At 29.6% G+C, this 19312-nt stretch overlaps 1 protein-coding gene and 1 pseudogene across 4 annotated transcripts; both read right to left on the bottom strand.

The window, feature by feature from the left end:
* Nucleotides 1-709: 709 nt before the first annotated feature.
* Nucleotides 710-5074, bottom strand: LOC137810232 (zinc-finger homeodomain protein 6). 3 transcript variants are annotated; one of them, XM_068611388.2, is made up of 2 exons: nt 2949-3291; nt 710-2855 (listed from the first exon to the last, which is right to left on the bottom strand). In XM_068611388.2, the coding sequence occupies exon 2, from the start codon at nt 1827-1829 to the stop codon at nt 795-797; it is 1035 nt and encodes a 344-aa protein (XP_068467489.2). In that variant the 5' UTR covers nt 1830-2855; nt 2949-3291; the 3' UTR covers nt 710-794. The 3 variants fall into 3 exon arrangements, with proteins under 3 accessions (XP_068467489.2, XP_090154207.1, XP_090154206.1); XM_090298081.1 differs by lacking the exon at nt 2949-3291 and having other exon boundaries at nt 710-2146; nt 2314-2747; XM_090298080.1 differs by having other exon boundaries at nt 710-5074.
* A 3594-nt stretch (nt 5075-8668) lies between these two features.
* Nucleotides 8669-12527, bottom strand: LOC137810230 (uncharacterized; annotated as a pseudogene). Its single transcript, XR_016518355.1, has 4 exons — nt 11852-12527; nt 9982-10071; nt 9835-9902; nt 8669-9111 (listed from the first exon to the last, which is right to left on the bottom strand). The product of XR_016518355.1 is annotated as an uncharacterized LOC137810230 (transcript).
* Between the last annotated feature and the right edge of the window lie 6785 nt (nt 12528-19312).

The raw sequence follows: 19312 nt of genomic DNA, 5'->3' as shown, positions 1-19312 counted from the left end.
GAAAAAGGCAAGTTGAGAAAAAAACGGGTATTGTCTGCTAATTCATGTGTCGGCCAGTGTCCTATGTATGGAGTGAGTACGAGAGGACAAAATTGTGGTTGGGTGATGACTCATGACTGTGGGATCTGTTTTCTCCAAAGCCTTCCATTGATTAGCAAGGAAGTGAACAAGTTCATGAACCAACACTTCCATGATTAAAATACAAAATTTCGTCAAAGTATTATGCATGAAATATTGTTGCAGCGAGTTAGACTAAGTATCTCATCATAAACATCGTATACCAATATCATATCCTACTTCGTCACAACGACCAAAAAGTAGTCCTCGTCTCTTTGATCTTGTTTTCCCTTTTTAATCTCTCTCTTTCTATAGTCTTGCCCCATGGTGAAAATGGTTAGTCAGTAGTCACGCCAAAAGATAGAAGAAAGAGGTGAGAAACTGAGAATTAATCCGTACATGTTTTTCTGCACCAAAAAATCAGTGCAAATTTTCTTTTCTGCCTATGTCCATACGAAAGGGCTCAAAACAAAGTGTGCTGATTAATAAAGAGCATACATAGAAGAAAACGAGTAATTAAAATGGGAAGTTATATAGCTGCTGTCAATTTAATGTGTATGTAGCTATAGTTAGCTAGCTAGCTAGCTTCCTCTGCTTGAATACTATATATATATATATATATATATGCACATCTAAATCTAGAATTATTCAGTTAAAAATGAATCTGCTGTGTTTTTATTTGTTTCCAAAGAAGATGGAAGATAAAGTGATCTAGAAAAGAAGAGTGTTGGCTAGGCTTACATTGGGTGCTTCTTGTTATTGTGCATCCAAACCTTGAAAACCTGTCTCTTGACGCCCGCTTGAGAACAAAAGTGTTGTACCTCCTGCTCATTATGTTTCTGGATCTTCCAACCAATCTTTTCAGCAAACTCCATCATCCTATCCTTCTGCTGCTTGGAGAACTTAGTCCTAAACCTCTTCTTGGAAGAAACTGGCGCCTGCACTGACAACTGTGCATGTGCTCCTCCAGTGTTGGACTGAAACATGTTGAGATCTTCGCTTGAGGACTCAGCTGGGCCTCCAAAGGCCATCATCACTGGGGGGACCAAACTTGGTGTACCACTGCTGCCAACCAATCTATGGTGGAGGGAAGAAGGAGAGGGTGTAGGGTAGTGAAGGTGTCCATTGTGGTTGTTCGGGTAGTAGCTGTGATAATTGGGAGCATGTTGTTGCTGTTGTTGTTGTGGTAGTAGTGACAGTGGCGGTGGTTGCTGTGGCTGTAACTCTCCCTCAACCTCTTTCCTGTGGAAGTTGCGGTGGCACTCACACGCGGCGCATCTTAGTGATTCCGGCGTACCTTCTTCTCCACTTGCCATGAACTCTCCACAGCCATCCACCACGTGGCTCCCCATGCTTGCGGCGTGGTTCCGAAGACATTCTCGGTATCTGATCGACGGGGTTGAGGTGGTTGTTGTTGCTGCTGCTGCTGCTATTGTTGTTGTCTGAGGGTGTGCTGTTCTTAGAGGATTAGATGTGGGAGCAATTGGGGTGCTTAGATCTGGATCTGGTGTGAGTCTATGAGGTTGACGAGGTGCAAGAGGAGGAGGTGGTTGATAGAGATTATGGTGAGGCGGTTCGTTGAAGATTAATGTGTGAGTTTGATGAGGTGGTTGATGAAGTTGATCATGACCATGATCATGATGAGTGGTACTTCTTTCACCAACTGTTGGAGAAGAGAGCTTAGAAGAGGAAGAAGAAGAATCTCTGTTGGGAAGGTTGTAACCTAAACTTGTTGGTATCTCTATTTCCTTATCTTGCCCTTCCATTTCCATCAAACTTTGCTTTCTGAGATTTTCCAAGATCTAGCTAGATACGTTTGATCTCAACCCTCTATACTCTCTCTAATTATGACTAGCTGTAATCTTTCCTAAACCATCATCATCTTCGTGATTTTTCGCTTTAATTATGCTTGTGGATCTTCCTGTAACCTCCTCAACCCTAATTCATATTCCAGACTCAACCCAACACATAATTACTAGCATGCCCACAATTATTCTTTCCTTATTCTGATTTTGACGTTCTGGGTGCTAATCCCACCAACCAATTTTCACTAATCAATCCTATTCTCAGAAGTGAATGAGTGATTTAACTGTATATATAGCACCACCACACAGGAATAGTTTTATTATTATTTTACTTATTGGGGAAAAAAACAAATACAAAAGGATAAAAAATTTGGTAGAAAAACCTTATGAAATGAGACTACAAGGGGGGTCCCTAAGACCCCAATAATATATATAAAAAAAAAAAACTCACCTCTGGGGCTAGAATATTATGCTATGGAGACTTGAGGAGTGGAAGTAGAAAGCTGAATTGCACCAGCAACACAACACTACACAACATCTTGTGAGACACAAAGGAAGTGGAGAGTTAAGATTGATTAGGAAATAAGAAAGAGTTGTGGGATGTTATTTGGTAATGTTGGATTAGAGAAAGTGGTGTGGAAAAGTTGGGGAAGAGTGGCAAGAAAGGGGGTTGTTTCCTACCAGCCATCCAGTCCCATAAAAACCAAGTAGGAAAGGAACAGGGGAAGAGGTTGTTTTGATCTCAGAAGGAGTGATGACTAGTACATCAGTACTGCAAGAATTTGTCTTGCAGAACAACCGACAAGTTCATGTTGGTCCTCTTCCACAGCCTGCACCCCAGTCCAGTTTTTAATGATTGCCCTTCTCACTCAATCTCTCCAACACCCTTCAAATGAATGTGTGTCCCAAACCAGCATAATTCAGTACAAATTAAAAGGGAGAGACAAATCCTTCAATTAACCTTACATGCCCAAGTTAATAGACCAGTAAGAGCTGGAAATGATAGTGTGATAACCCAAATTAGCATAAGATAATTTACTTAAGATAATGATGAATAGAATCCAAGATGATTAGAGTAAAGGGCACCTTTCTTTGTAGAGGACATATGTGAGGAAATTAAAGGAAGTGAATTCTTGATGGGCCACTACTACACTACACTACACACAGCCCTTGTCTTGTTATGGTGTGTCAGATTCTCTCTCTGTCCTCAAGGCTCTTTGTGTGCTTCTGCTGCTGCTGCTGCATTATCTGCAGCCCACTATTTGATGGACCAATGCCTCACTTTATTTACCACCTACCTTCTTTCACGATGCAATTTGATGCCTTATTTGCTACCTTTGTTAGCATCTTCTTTCACATTTCTCTGTCAGGCATCAATTTGTGCTCGTTTACTTTCTAGTACACTCTCGCGTTACCCACTAACACCATCAAAAAAGACACGCCCAAACCCATTCATTATTTATACTTTCTGCACACACTCACGGTTAAAGTCTTTTTTACTCTAAGTTTCAAACCATGATTTTACAGAACAAATAAACAAATTTCCTTGTTATCTTTGACTTGCTATATACACACACACACTCAATTACATGTAAGCAATCAAACCTGATTTGTGTTTGCAAATCTTAAAATACGATAACTAAAATTATAAATACTGGAAATTTAATTTATCTATAGCATTGCCTTTTACATTTTGGTTAAATAGTTTTTATCTCTATATTATGAGGGAGTGGCATGTTTCAACAAAAATATCTAAAGGTAGTGTAATAAATATCTAAAGTGGCATATAAATTGAGAATTTAGTAGACTAAATCATTTCTTAAAGAGTATATCTCATAACAATCGTCCACATCCTCCTCTCCCTTGGTCTTGGTAATCCTCCTCTCCCTTAGTCTTGGTAATGACTTAGTAACCATTGAGTCTTTCAATAAAAAATTCGAGAGAGATTTAATAATAATAATATAATAATAATGAGATTTGAGTCAAATCAAATAAGGGCTTACTAACACTTTTAATTCAAAATCTTAAAATAATGAGATTCAAGATCTTAAAATAATGAGTTTGAGTTTGTGAGTCTTCTTTGTTATATTACTCAATTTTCATTAAAATTCTTGTGAATTTGGATTCTTAATACTTTGTCGCTTTTCCTAGTTTTTTTCTCGTAATATCGTTTTTGTTGTTACTTTTTGTCTCCAAAATATTTGGTACTTACAGACAAGTCTTAGTCTCTCCCTGGAGAGTTTTCACCATCTTTTCAATGTCAAGCGACATCCCTCGAGCAAGTTTCGTGTTATTGTGATTTTCAATCTAGGTAAATCAATTTGACTCTTCACCATGAGTTAAACTATAAATGAGTCAACTCAGTCTCGAATCACTTTTTAGTAAGTCATAAATTTTATACTCATCTTGACATTTCATGTATAGGTGGGATAGATATTGACTCACTTAAACCTATTTTATTCTCTCAACTTATTTTGTTTATTTATGAAGTACGATCAAAGGGTATTGACTCGAAAGTAAAAATTAAAATGTTAACTTATATAATTGAAAAAATCAAATAAATAAAGTATTCAAACCATTAAAATATTACTGAACTAGATTATATTCTTTAAAAATATCAAATATCAACTTAGATAATCACAAGTAGTAAATAATTGTAACGTGATTAAAAAAATATTAAAAGATTATTGGTGGTGGATTACGAGTCAATCCAATGGTTTGAACTAATTCAACACATAACTTAAATGAGTTAGATTTAATCTAATATATATTTAAAAAATGTATTTGTTTTCAATCAAACTCAATTTGAATATATGATGAGTCCGATTGACTAGGAAGTTTGAACTCATTTTGAGAGTTATAGTAAATTATCTTTGTTGTCCATTTACTATGTCAGATCATCTTCCCTTTTTCGTTTTACTAAAAATAAAAATCACTTAAATTATTTAACCAAAAGTATAAGTGATAGTAAATTATTAAGAGAAGTGATTGTAAATTATTTTAAATGAAATTAAAACTAAATTTAAATCTTGTGATTACATCTAAATAAATTCAAATATAGAATAAAAACTATTATTTAAATTAAAAAAAAATTCTTATAACTTAAATAACAAACTCATAGGACGCTATTGTATATTAATTGTTTGACTTAACTTATGATACATAATTAATCCATATTGAAAACTTGAATTTGTAGTTATGTTTAGATATCTTTATACAAAAATGGAAAAAATAAACATAAAATTGGTCAATATCACACTTGGACAAGTCCTTCTCATTGCAACAATCTTATCTTAATCCTTCTTTATTTTTTATTAGCCTAATGATTAATTATTTATTGTTTTTCTTTTATATATCTTTAACACTCCTAATTAAGATGTATAGATTTGGAGAGATTGAAAAAATCTTTTTGGAATAAGATGATAAGATTCCATGGCATGCCAAACTTATTGAGGGAAAAAAGAGTATGTGTGTGTTTTATCATTGATTTGAAAGTCATCATACATAGAAATCTATGGTAGAGAAATAAAGTTATTATAGGAATGTATCTCTAACATTTTCCATGCATATAAGCATAAGATGAATATAATATAACGTAACATCACCTCAAACACGTAGGAATCATATCTTATCGTACTTGTTTAAATCAAAGGAATTACGGAACTTAAATAATTGTCACTTCTCAAAAAGGGTATCTAACTACTTGTGCTAAGTAATTAAAAAAAAACAGCCTTTTTTCGTACATTTTTTTAAGGAAACGAACTTAAAGTTATTACATAAAAAAGCTTTTTGCTTTTATTTAATTGTTAAAGAAACGAAAGGAAAGTTATCAATCTTTGGTAGAGTAATCAAATGGAAGAAGGGAAAAAAAAGGAGAAAATAAATTAGTTTAATAAATTAAACAATAACTACGTACGGGTATTACAACAACATTTAAAATTGGAGAAATTAAATTCATGAATATTTATTATTAAGTTGAATTTATGGGTAGTGAGTTTTCATGGTCGAATTCTGTAACTTACTCTACATAACCTATCAATTAAAAACTAAAATAAAAAATAATTTAAAAACATTCTTTTATTTGAAAGGTACAACAATATCTAATAATATACTATTATAACTTTAAGTTTTAATTATTATTTATAAAATAGGTAATTCAGCATATAAATATAATAATTATTTTAATTTATCTTATTGAAGATATTAATTAATCAATTAAAAAATTAAAAATAGTTATATAATTAAGTGTTATTTTAGTATATATATTTAATTCATTTCTAATTTTGTTTTCTATTTATATAAATAAAAAGTAAAATTAAAAATTAATGAATATAAGATTTTCAATCTGTTTTTATCTATCACTATAGGACTTACCTGTCTTGCTAAATCTAACGGAAATAGAACATGATCACATATTCAAATCCACTAAAAAAACATTTATAGTTTAAGTTTGAGGACAGAAAAAATATTAAAAATAGATTTTAAGTTTAATTTAGTTTTATCAAAATAGTTTATAAAATGAAGTTTGAACTCAATATAAATATTTTAATTTTTAGATTATTGAAATTCTTAAATTAATTATGAAATTGTTTACCTAAAAATCACCGTCTTATTTGTTTATATTTTAAAATTTTTATAAATACCAACTAAAGAAAATATATGAGAATGTAAAATACATAATTTAGTAAGAGGTGTAGTTAGAAAGAAAGCATTATTAAGATCTTCACATTATGATTTTAACCTTATGAATGTGAGAAAGAGAAAAAAGAAACACAGTTTGTGAAGTACGATGCATCTTTTTTTGTCGTCTAGTTTTTGTCTGATTGCGAACTCTTAATATCTCATCACCCTTTTCTCTCTCTCTTTCTCTTTTTTCGTGTTCTGAGATATTCTTTTTCTCTTTCGTTTTTTACCTTTAGTATATGGAACAAGACAGGATCCAGCCTTTTTATTTTTCCTTTTAATTCAGAACAAAATTAAAGAAATAAATAATATACCCATAATGATACATTAATTTTACTTACGAACTAATAGGAAAATGTTGCTTTTACGATCTTTGGAGTTATATATAATTTTTAATGTAATGTGTTTAAAAATAAATATATATAATAAAAGATAAAATAACTGTGTACTTTGAATTGGGTGATAATTTGGGAAGGTTTTTATTTTAAAACTTTGTGTACATTCTAAAATTTATTTATAAATTTGAAATTAATTAATATGTTGTAGAATAAAATATATATTTTTTAAAAGAGAATTGAAAAATTAATTTCAATAGAGATATTACTTCTTGCTCCCAACAAATATGAACTTTATCACTTGCTCGAAATGAACAAAATATTCGCTATAATTTTTAAATAGAGTTAGGGTGTGGGTCAAAATGTATTCTAGATTTAATATTCTGAAATATATTCTTAGATTTGGATTTACAAAATATTTTTTCAGATTTCAAAATTCATTTTCTTTTCTGAAATATATTTCCAGAATTTATTTTTCATAATGTATTATTCGTATTTTGGAATAAGATTTTAGTTTCTAATTTTATTTTTGAAACACAAAAATATGAATTTCCTTTGGAATTTATTTATTTTATTTCCAAAATAAAAATAAAAATTTCATAAATTAATTGGATGCAAGACGCAATTGTATTTCTACAGTAGTGCAACCTGATCATTTTTAACTTCTTACACCCAATATTTTTAACTTACCCAACATATTTTTTAAATTTCCAAAAATATCCTTTATTCCGGAAATAAAAATCTAAAATTGAAAATAATATATTTCGGAAAAATAAATCTAGAAGTGGTTATTGAGTTTCGGAAATAAAAATCCAGAAACAAAAATTAAAATTCTATTTCGGATAAAAGAAATCAGAATTGGAAATAATACATTTCAAAAAAAAAATATAGAAAAGAGATTATTGTGTTTTAGAAATGAAAATCCGAAAACAAAAATAAAAAAATCGATAAAAAAATCCGTAATATAAAATTTCGTTCTGGAAAAAGAAATCCAGAACACATTTCGAATTTTTTTTTTAAGGACATTTTTCGTCTTTTCCGTGGAATCGGGTGGAATGATATGTTGCCCCTGAATATATAAGGATACAAAATTGAATGGCCTACAAAAGCCACTAAGCAAAGGCCCAATAAACTCAGTGATGGACCGTCTCACAAGGCCACAAAATATGTATCATTGAATAGGAGCCAAATGCTCCCTGCACCATACCAATTCCAACATGCACCCAACTTAAAATTGAAAATGACAAAAACACCCTTTCAAAATGATAAAAATAACCTTTAAAAAAATGGTGTAAATCAAAATTAAGTATATATTTAAAATTTTAAAATTATATGGATATCCAAGATAAATTTGCCTAAGTTGTTAATTATTTAATAAAATAGCTAAAGATTATAAAACCAATAGGATGAATTAAAAAAAGTATCAATAAAATCATTTAATGAGCTATTTTACAAACAAAGTTTTTATATTTAATTATTTGAGATAAAATGGGATTTCAAATAGAATAGTGAAGATAAAAAAATAATAAATTAAGTTAATTTTATATTGCACTTAAACAACTCACAAAAATGCGAGGTATTTTATGAAAACAAAGCTAGAACTAGGTTGTATAAAGTCGAGTGAAGATTGTTTAAATGTTAGCATTAAGATAAAAATAGAATCCATAGGAACATTAAAAATTACAAAATATAAACACAGAAATACGATAAAAAAAAAGACTAAAAAACACCAACCAACTGGGAAACATCGGGTGTAATGCAAAGTGCAACACTTGTTTTTTCTTACACTTATACAATTTTTTATTTTACTTTTATTCTTAAACAAGTTTAACTATTTTTTCATAAAATGTTTACAAAAAAAAATTAAAAACAATAAAAAAAACACCCACCTTCTATCTTTAACATTACTCTCCATCCCCATACTCATTTTTATTCTTCTTAAAATTAAAATAAATAAACACTCCACATAATGTCGTGCAACAAAATCAAATTTGAATACATAAATATCCTAAATTAGAAATTTTTTTTTTCTATCAGATTTTGCTATGTAGCAATAAGGTAACTCAGTGTCTCGCACGTAGTTTATTATTGGTCAGTTTCTGGCACGTGACAATGGCAAAACACAGGAAAGAAATTGCCTGAGGCTCTTATTATAGAGCCAGGGTCGCTCCAGATGAACCAGGTGACCCGCATTCTTTATGCCTTCAAATGTTGCATTATTTCCCACCATGCTGTCACATGTTACACAGCAGAAATAATCAGATAGCATTATTTAGAGGGAATGAGTTTATTATCATTGTGTCTAAATTCCTCAGCTCTATTATGTAATCGTTTAATGAATAACATATTGATTTTATTTAGAACAGCATGTTAATTTGACTCATAAGTAAATTAACTAATAAGTTATAAGTTATCAAACTCGAACCTTTCTTTTAAATGGCATGTTAGTGTTCGATACCGATATTCGTATTCGTGAAATGTCAAATTCAAAAAGTATTTGTTAGATTTCTGATAATTCTAGTACGGCTCTAACACAATTTTGAAAAGGAAAAATATATTAATTTTCTAAAAATTTAAACTTTATTATATAAATTGTTATTATGATTATAAAAATAAGAAACAAATCATTGTGAACCAGTCATGAAAAATATCTTTCTGCTCTAAAAAATAATTTGAAACATACTTGTGAACATAAATCTTTATTATCAATTTATATAATTTATAATTATATAATATATAGATTTGTGTTCCTGTGTTCTATATTTTAGAAATTTTATGTATCTTTGTGTTTGTATCTGTGTCCGTGTCTGCTACATATAAGGAAATCTAGTTGAATCATGCAATGTCTAGGAAAAGAAAAAGAAACACGCAGGAATAGTATGAGATGAAGTGAGTTTCTAATTTTTGCATATACTTGGAAATGGTGATATATTTTTGTGGTCTGAGTTTCTTACTCTTTCATTTTCTGAGCAAACTCTAGTTTAAGAATTTTGTCATCCTCACCCCATAAAAGATGTATTCGCTGCAAAGGAAAAAGTAAAATAGTAAGGTTAAGATGATGAAATATGAAGACTGAGAAAGATTTTGGATGAAGATGATACCTGGTGAAATTTTGGGATATGGATCTCTTTGTAGCTAATCTCTAAGCCCTCCAACAGCTCAGCTCGCTCCTTCCTATTTGAGTACATTGCCTGCAATCAATTGTGCTTACATACCACGTAACCTTTCAAATTGAAGCCACAAATGCCACTATTGGAAAAAGGGTGTTGGTTATTCAGACTGGGAATGAAGCAATGTTTTCATAAAAAAAAAAAAAAAAGTCTTTATAGAGAAACTTATTTAAATAAATTTATATAACATATCTTTATTTAATAGTTTTTATCATAGATTATTTTATTATAATAATAAATAAATCTATTATTTTAATTAATATTTATATAATTGAATTTATTCGGACATTAACTATTATCCTTGTTAATTTTGTGTTTTTAAAGAAAAAAAATAACTTTAGAGGGTTTTTCTAGGTTTTTTTTTCTTTGTAATTTTTTTGTTTTGTCTCCACATGAAAGATTAAACATTTTTTTGTTGTTTTCTTTGTAATTCTCCATTGAGGTATAAGGTTTTGGTCAATAAAAGTTTTATAGCTGTTGTTTTAATTTTCTAATCTATTGGAAAACTGATTTTTGTGAGAGTTTCCTTATCTTAAACTTTGGTTTTTTAGTTAGTTCACATTGTTCTAATTAATTTCTTAGGCACATGATTCAAGAGAGAGGGGAGATAAACATTCCCATGGAGTGTATGCATGGAACAAAGTGGGTATTGATTAAACTAGTAGATGCATGTTTTACCGGTGAGTTTCAGTTGAATCAAATTGACGCATGTTTCAATATGGTTTAGCTCTGTTGAGAAAAAATTAATCTTTAGAGAGGCGGTGAAGGATTCAATGGTGGAAGAATTTGAGGATCAACCGAAATTTTAAACTGATCTACTGATTTTACTATTGAGTTTACTGGGAGACGACTTGAGATTATCAAACCTACATTATAAGGTGGAACAAATCGAGAGATTTATCTAATGTGGTCAAAACCCATTTTGTAATGTTATCCTTTGTATAACTAACATTTTGCACTTTCTATGAAACATTTAATATAATTTTTTTTATTTATCCTAATTAAAGCCACTAAGCATGCTTTAAAAACCATAAATAAAATATTTTTCATTTTTTTTATATTTATAATTATTAAGAACATAAATTACTTTTAAACTTTTTTATATACTCTTTTATTATTCTTATAAAGATAACCCATTTTATTAATTCAATAACATGAAACAAATTAACAAAAATAAGTTTTAGTTAGTGTAATAAAAAAATTATAACTAATAGTATGTAATTATAATATTATAAATATTAATAAAAAATATATTTATAACTATTTTATACATACATCTTTTATAATAATTGTTATAAAATTAAAATTATAATAATAAATCATTTTTTATTATTGTAAAAAAAAGGTAACACTAAAAAGGCATATCTTTCCATTAGTATATTAATGTTCCATGTAACATTTTTTCAACTCCCAAAAATATTTTGTTTTTTTAACAAAGAATAAATAAATAAAATAGAAAAATAAAATATTTTAGGAGTATCCTAACTTTAATTCTTATAAAAAAAATAAGATTATCTTATTCCAAACTCACAAACTCCAAAAATAAATTGTATTTATAATGCAACATCATTTTAAAACGAGATATTTGTTGACAGTTATATGCTTGTTTGTATTTTTAATTATCTTGAAATTGGTTACTTTATCTCTGTCGATTAATATATTTATTAAAAATATTGAGATTATTTTAGTAAATTGCTTGAAAATGTAGCATTTTTTACACTGTAAAACAGAAAAATAATATTATTTTCTCGACAAATAAATGTGAAGAAATTGATGTGGTTTAGTTGGAGTAGAAAGAAACCTGTAAGAAGTCTGAGAAGAAACGGTTGGGTAAGGAGAGGTTTAAGTTGCAAGCAACGGAAAAAAGGGTCTTCAGTCCCTCAACGGTCACCGGCAACAACATCTCCGAGCACGACGAAAACCCAACCCCTTCCACTGCTCTCAAAATTACGGACTCCGTAATAGCCACAACGGCGCCAGACACCACTACACTCTCCACCATCTCAACGCCACAAACCCTCCATAACTGAACCCAACCAAAACGCACTTCTCTACCCCGAGCTTCCTCAACCCCGTCGCCAAACACTCCGCTTGAAACTCCGGTGACCGCTCCGCCTTATTGGTGACGGATCCACCGAAGAAGAGAAGGTCCGGCACGTAAACCGCGTAGTCTCTCGTCAAAGCTCCTATCTGACATTGCCAGTTGATGATTCCGTCGCCGCAGAAGCCGTGTAGGAGAACCACCACTGGTTTGGAACAGACGCGTTTGTGTTTCGAAACGGCGTTGCATGGCGCCCAGAATTTGATAACCGTCCCTGGCTGTATCTCCACCGTGTAAGGTCTCAGCCCCACCGCTCTCACTAGCCCATGCAACAACCAGCTGTACACTGTCACAACGTTAACCATTTTCACTTCCTTGGCCACTCACTCACGTACTATAAACTTAAACAGGAAAAACGTTCATATCCATTCAATACAGATCCAAATTCAGTACAAATGTAGATATTTGGATAAGATTTAACATATTTTAATAATAAAATAATTTGGATTTTTATAAATCCAAATCTAAATATCTGAATTGTATTTTAAATCAAAATTCATATTTTTATATAAAAAAATAAATTAGATTCTAAATCTAAATCTATATTTTTTTTAAAAGTTAACATAATACTAATATAATTTATAATTCATACCTATTTATAAAGAGGATTCTCCTCCTAATCACTTTTTTTTACACATCTACTTTTCGATTTTATTCTTATACAAATATTTTATTTTATTATTTTAAAAATATATAATAAAAGATTTTTTGTATTTTTTTTTATATTCACTCTTATTTTATTTAGTTATATAATCTAGAGACTAGACTTGTAACTTTCTTAACAACTTCTTACTTATCTCTATCAAAAACAATTTTCCACTACAGGTAAAAAAAAAAAACTTCCTAATTTTCTTTCTTAATTGCCCTTGATCAGTTACAACTTCCCACTTCTCTCACTCTTAATTAAACTGTTACAATGTTACAATATTAACTTATCTGATTCTTAATCATCACTTCCTCCTCTCATATCCTCTTCTCTTAGAGACGCACACTTTCATTCTCACTTCTTTACCTTTTTTGTAGATATGTATTCTCAGGTTCAATTTTTTTTATAATTTTATTCCAATTGTTCGTTGTCGTCGTCATCAATCGCATGAAGTTTGGTTTCTTGGTTGAATTATGATAGGTGGCTCCAACGCGTTCTCTTCTCCAATTTTCTTCACTCACTATGTTTCATCGACTCTCAAATGAGTAAGTTTCTCAATTTCTTTTTCATAAGACACTAACTGTAAACCTAACACGTTTTATTTTCTGCTTTTTAGATATCCATGACGTCCTTGCTTATTTCTTCAAATGTTTTTTTTTCTTATCAAGAGCACTAAAATGATTGTTTTATAAACATTAATCATTCACCACTTCTATTCTGTCTTCAAAGATAATTATTTCAAGCCTTTAAAACTAAAAATAGATAAATATTTTATTAAACTTATTTACATGTTTATGTTTTATTCTCATTAACTCTTTTGTGTAAAGAAAAAAATGGTTATGAAAGATGATGTAATAATATATTTGTATTTGTTTGGAAGTAACATTGATGATGACACTAAAATTATTAAAATATTATTTCTCATAATTAATTGATGAATTTAATTTTAATAGAATAGATTGTTTACTTATAAATCTTATTGAATGTGTAATGTATATATATAATCTCTTTTATTTAATTTTTAATATTAAACATTATTATATATAAAATTAAAAATTAAAAATCTCTTCCCAGTAGCGCTTTTTCCGCTAGTAAAAGGAATTTTATTTGTTGAACACATTTTTTTTTTAATTTTATTCTTTATAATATTAAATTTGGAATGGCAAAATTGAAAAAGTTACATAAACTGAAAAAAAAGTCTTAATATTGAATTCAGAAGAATACGGAGGAAATGAGCAATGATTGGAGAAGTGTACGGTTTGAAGAGAGTGGGGGAAATTGAATTTTGGATTCATGTGCAGTTACTTTAACTTCCTAAAACTCGTGTTTTTTAACTACAAAAGAAGGAAAATGATACAATGACAACCTTGTTCTAGTATACAACTCTCTTTCTTTACCTAAAATTTCAATTTTTGTATGAAATGACAAAAATACCCTGTGTTTATATCATAAATGAAGAATTGTATAGTGGAGCAAGTTGTCCATATATCATTGCTCACAAAAGAAATATGTGAGGGGAGTGTCAGAATAAGAGGGACTTTGTGTTGAACAAGCAATCTCATGCAATGATTTCACCATCATTCTCAATTACTTCGTTGTATGTCATGGTTAACAAGGTTTTGCCTTCAATTTGTCAAAATGAAGACTATTGAAACTTTTGTTACAATTTGCTAGTATTTGAAAAGGATCATCCCTTTTGGCATCAGTTTTGACTTTCATTGTGAAGGAAACCATTTTTTTTTCTAAAATGCACCAATACCCAGTAACCTGTTTAAATGTTACATTTTTTTCTTCCTTTTGTTTGCATACCCTTCTCAATTTCGACCTTAACTTTCTCATGCAACTTATTATATTTTTGTCCATTAAGTTGAGAAATGTTAGATAAATGCAGGAGTTAAAGGATTAAAGCCATAAACCATTTCAAAGGATGACAATTGAGTAGTATTGTGCTGTTGTAAGCAAATTCAACATCTCATGAGCACTTTTCCCAATTCCTTAAGAATTTTTTAGTAGTAGCTCTTAAAAAAAGTAGAAAGAGTTCTATTAACCATCTTAGGTTGCCATATGTTGAGGGTGACAAGTTTTTTAAAACAACAATTTAGTTTCAATTTTATCTCATAAAGTCATCAAAAAATACTAAGAAATTTGGAAGCTCTGTCACTTACAATACTTTTAGGCAATCCATTCAATCTTACAACTTCATTGAAAAATAAGTTAGCAACATGACATGAATCATCTACTTTCTTCTAATGTATCAAAATGTGTCACCTTAGAAACCTTGGACCGAGGCAAACCTAAAACAAAGTCCACAAAAATATAAATCCAATGATGTAATGGGACAGGTAATGGAGTATACAAACAATGTGGCATGACTTTAGATTTAACTTTCTTGCAAATAATACACTTATCACAAAATATATGCACGTCATGTTAGATTTAAAGGATTGAATTAAAGAGGGAGAGTGAATTGAATTGTCTCAAATTTTTGCAAAAATTAGAATGGTATCTTTATTAAACTAGTTAATTTTAGGACTTGATGCTTTCAATCATAGGTCAGGACCAATATCGGGAAGATATCAAGAACATGGTGATAAAAATAGAGGGGAAAATGTACACAACTGATTTTTATATTGGTTCACTCCATTTACATCCACTTGCTCAACCACACCAGCCAACCTTAGAGTTTTTACAAACACACAACTAACATAATGAAAGTAAACAACTTAGGAAATGAATATTCACCCTACAAGATTGATTTACACACCTCGTAACACCCTGTTACCATATTGCATATGGAAATCCTGTCTAAGACAATTTATAAGGAGAGTAGAATTGTGTTAGATCAATTAGGTGTCAATTTATACAATTTTACAAGTACAAATTGTCGATGGACAACCACTTTATTCATCCAACAAAATTCAATTAATTAATTTGAGAGATTTAGTCATTGGGCAACCAATTCATCTGCATAACAAAATTCAATTAATTGAAAACTTCGAGAAATTTATTCCTTGAAAGACCAATTTGTTTACCCAACAATATTCAATTAATTAAAAAAGTCCTTTAGCTGAACAAGTAGAATGATGAATGAGTGAATTTTGCTAGGTGACTGAGCGAGAGTGTTTTCTAAATTTTGGAAATCATGTTTTAAGATATTTATAAATATTAATTTTTTTATCTTTCATTATATTATTATATTTTATCAGTATATTATGCTTAATATTATTATAAGGGAATGAATGATAAATTTATAATTTATTAGTATTTAAATTGAGTTGGAATGTATATTGTTCCTGCTAGGGAGATGAGACCTAGAGAACTATTGAAGTCTTCTTCTCCTTCCTTCGATATGGGCAGGTGACTGGGTGATGAACTGGGATTCTTCTCGTCCTCCTGCTTATCCTTCGACACTCGGCGCTCGGTCGTCGGGTGAACACTGGATGGTGGGGGTACCTGCGAAGACACTCCGACGCTCAAGTCAGTAAAGCGGGTGGTCAGCTCTCAGGTAGGTGAACAGTAATAAATGACGTACCTTACTCCTTGGAATGTGTGCTATTTATATTATTCTAATGGGCCTACCTTGTTGGGCCCGTTTATCGAGGTGGATATCGCTTAGGGTTGCATTACCTAATTCTTGATGATGGATTAGCTTCACTGATCTTGGTTTGAGAATTAATTGTGATGGGGTTCGGCCATCGGCCAAATTCATGTGGTCTTCGACCGTCCCAGTTAGGTCTTCTAAGGTCTCGGTCTCTCGGCCAAGTCTCCAAAGGTCTCGGCCACTCGGTCTCTCGGCCAAGCCTCCAAATCTCTCGGCCATTCGGTCTCTCGGGCAAACCGACTAGGCATCGGGCAGCCAGACAGGTCCTAGCCTCACCCAGTACCGGTACATATATGAATGAAACCATATGATGATATGATTGTGATGTGATATATGGTGTTTGTAAGCATAGTTACTTTCAAGGAGGGAATACTATGTTGAGATGTTTATGTTTTGTATTAAATTTGATTTTGAAGGAGATGGTTCTACCTCTATTGATATTGAACTCACATAGAGGAAAATATTTGGTGGTAAGAGTCAAAGGGGATTCTTATGACATAATGTTGTGATGTGGAAAAAAGAATTGTATATGGTAAGTCATATGGATTCAACCAGTCACATGATTGGATTCGTCCTATTATGTAGCATTGTTGTGTGAGGCAACTTAGTAAAAGTAGTGTGATATGTGTATATATGTTGTGATGTTAATGTTGATGACTTATGACATGAAAGATAGTCAATGGACTGAGAGTTTGACTTTTGATTATGATATATATGTTTAATGAATGAACTAATTTATGTATCCATGAAAGTATATGGATGAAATGTGAATATAAGTGTATAAGATTTTGATATATGCATGTATGTGAGATTTTAAAACACTAACTTACCCTTGTTTTTTGTGACATGCAATTTGATGCAATCATCTACATTTCAATTATTAATAATATATAAGCACTTTATTCTAATGATCTACCTATCAATAATAATGAAATAAAATATGAATCAAATTAAATATTCTACTTAATGTATTAATAGTTTCGTGATGCATGTTAGATAAGTAAAATCATAATTTTTTACTTGTTATACTCTTAAGTAAAAAAAAGTTATTTCATGACGGTTGATTATAAATGTGTTTGACATAATAACAAATGTTTGATCCAACAATTAATATCATGAATTCCATCGACATATTTTACATACAAAGTAAAAATAATCATATTAATTTTATCTATTATATTCGAACATCACATAAAAGTAATAAATTAAATTTGTAGACACACTTCAAGTTAAAGACTCATTAGATTAAAAACAACAACATAAACAATAGAGTAATGAAAAAATAAAGATTAAACATAGATCCAGATACAAAAATATTGGATCTAATAAGTTTTTGAATAACTTTGAAAGTTAAAAGTTACCCTTAATAAATAAGTTTATATTTTTTTTATCTATTTTAAACAAGAACAAAAATAATGGCAGCAAAAATAAATTTTAGCCAAATATTCAAGATAAAATTCAACATACTACTTAAACAAACATCATAATATTACATCAAATTAACAAAAAAAATTTAGTACGAATAACCAAATCCTATTTGTTTGATAAAATAAATTAAATTTTAGAATGCGTTATAATTCTTAAGTAATGTAATTTCATTATTAGTTGATTACTAGTTAAAATAAGAGTATAATTAGTATATATATATATATATATATATATATATATAATTTAGTTGTAATCAAGGTTATAAATGTCGTGTTTAGATATTATTGATGGAATATATTGTTTGGTTGCAACCAGATTTAGTAAGATCTAAACTAAGAGAATTGTTGAACATCTTAGGAGCAACAACACAATGTCCCTGCACATTTCCCTCCCACGTAACCTATGAATTTGCAGTGAGCATCACAGTCAAGAAATTGAGTACATGTTCCGTGACAATTTGGCGGTATATGTTGACTCCTCACACCTACATTATGGATTGTTCAAAACTAAAATTAGGAACAATTCACCAAAACCAAAACTCAAAGATAAAACACACACACGTGTTTCACAAATATATGTTTTAAAACATAATTTATACATACCAGATGAAATCACAACAACAATTGTTGCTGCAAGAAGAACTTTGAACAAAATCATCCAGATTTGTGAATAACCAGACATTCTTACAATTTTTGTTGTTTTTGCTCAATATAATTTATATGATATATCTATATCTAGCTATGTACATTTGGCTTTATATACATGTGAATTCAAGTTGGGCATATCTAATACTTATTTTCATAATAATTTAATATAATTGAATACTTATGAGTATTAATGTGTAAGTTTTAAATATTAACTAAAAAATATAACTTACATGATTTTCTTTAATTTCCATTACATAAAGATCATTAAATATAAATCAATTTTAGATGAAAAAAACAATTAGTTACTTGATTAAATTAAATATTATTTTAGAGACTAAAATAATTTATTGGTATATAAAGTATTTTTTATTATTTATAAACTACTTTTTAAATTGATATCTAACTAATTACTAAAATTTTAACTATCAGTTAATTTAGATTCTAAAGTTGGTATCTAAACCCTTGGTAATTAATTATATACTAATTTAAAAACTAATTTATAATTTTTATTAATAATAAAAATTATTTTAAGTATTAATAATTTTTGTAATCTCTAAAATAATATATATTTTAGTCAATATAGTAACTAATTATTTTTTGTTTCTTAAATTAATTATTATCTAATAATTTTTTTATTGTTTATAAAAATCAATGTATCTTTTATGTTATCATTGACGAAATATATTAATTCAGGGGATTACTAATGTGTAGCTTTTAAATATTAATTGAAAAATAAAAATTTATATGACTTTTGTTAGTTATTAATTTTGTAAAATTCTGTGTATCATTTTAAAAATTCAATGTATCTTTTTAGGATATTGTCATTAATGAAGAGTTAG

This window comes from Phaseolus vulgaris, chromosome 2, assembly GCF_051622355.1.
Source record: "Phaseolus vulgaris cultivar YP4 chromosome 2, ASM5162235v1, whole genome shotgun sequence".
In the NCBI taxonomy this organism is placed as follows: Eukaryota; Viridiplantae; Streptophyta; class Magnoliopsida; order Fabales; family Fabaceae; genus Phaseolus; species Phaseolus vulgaris.
This window is presented reverse-complemented; position numbering and strand designations above follow the sequence as displayed.

What these genes read in the sequence shown, in the direction of transcription:
- LOC137810232 (XM_090298080.1), bottom strand. Translation starts at nt 1,829, where the DNA reads ATGGAAATGGAAGGGCAAGATAAGGAAATAGAGATACCAACAAGTTTA.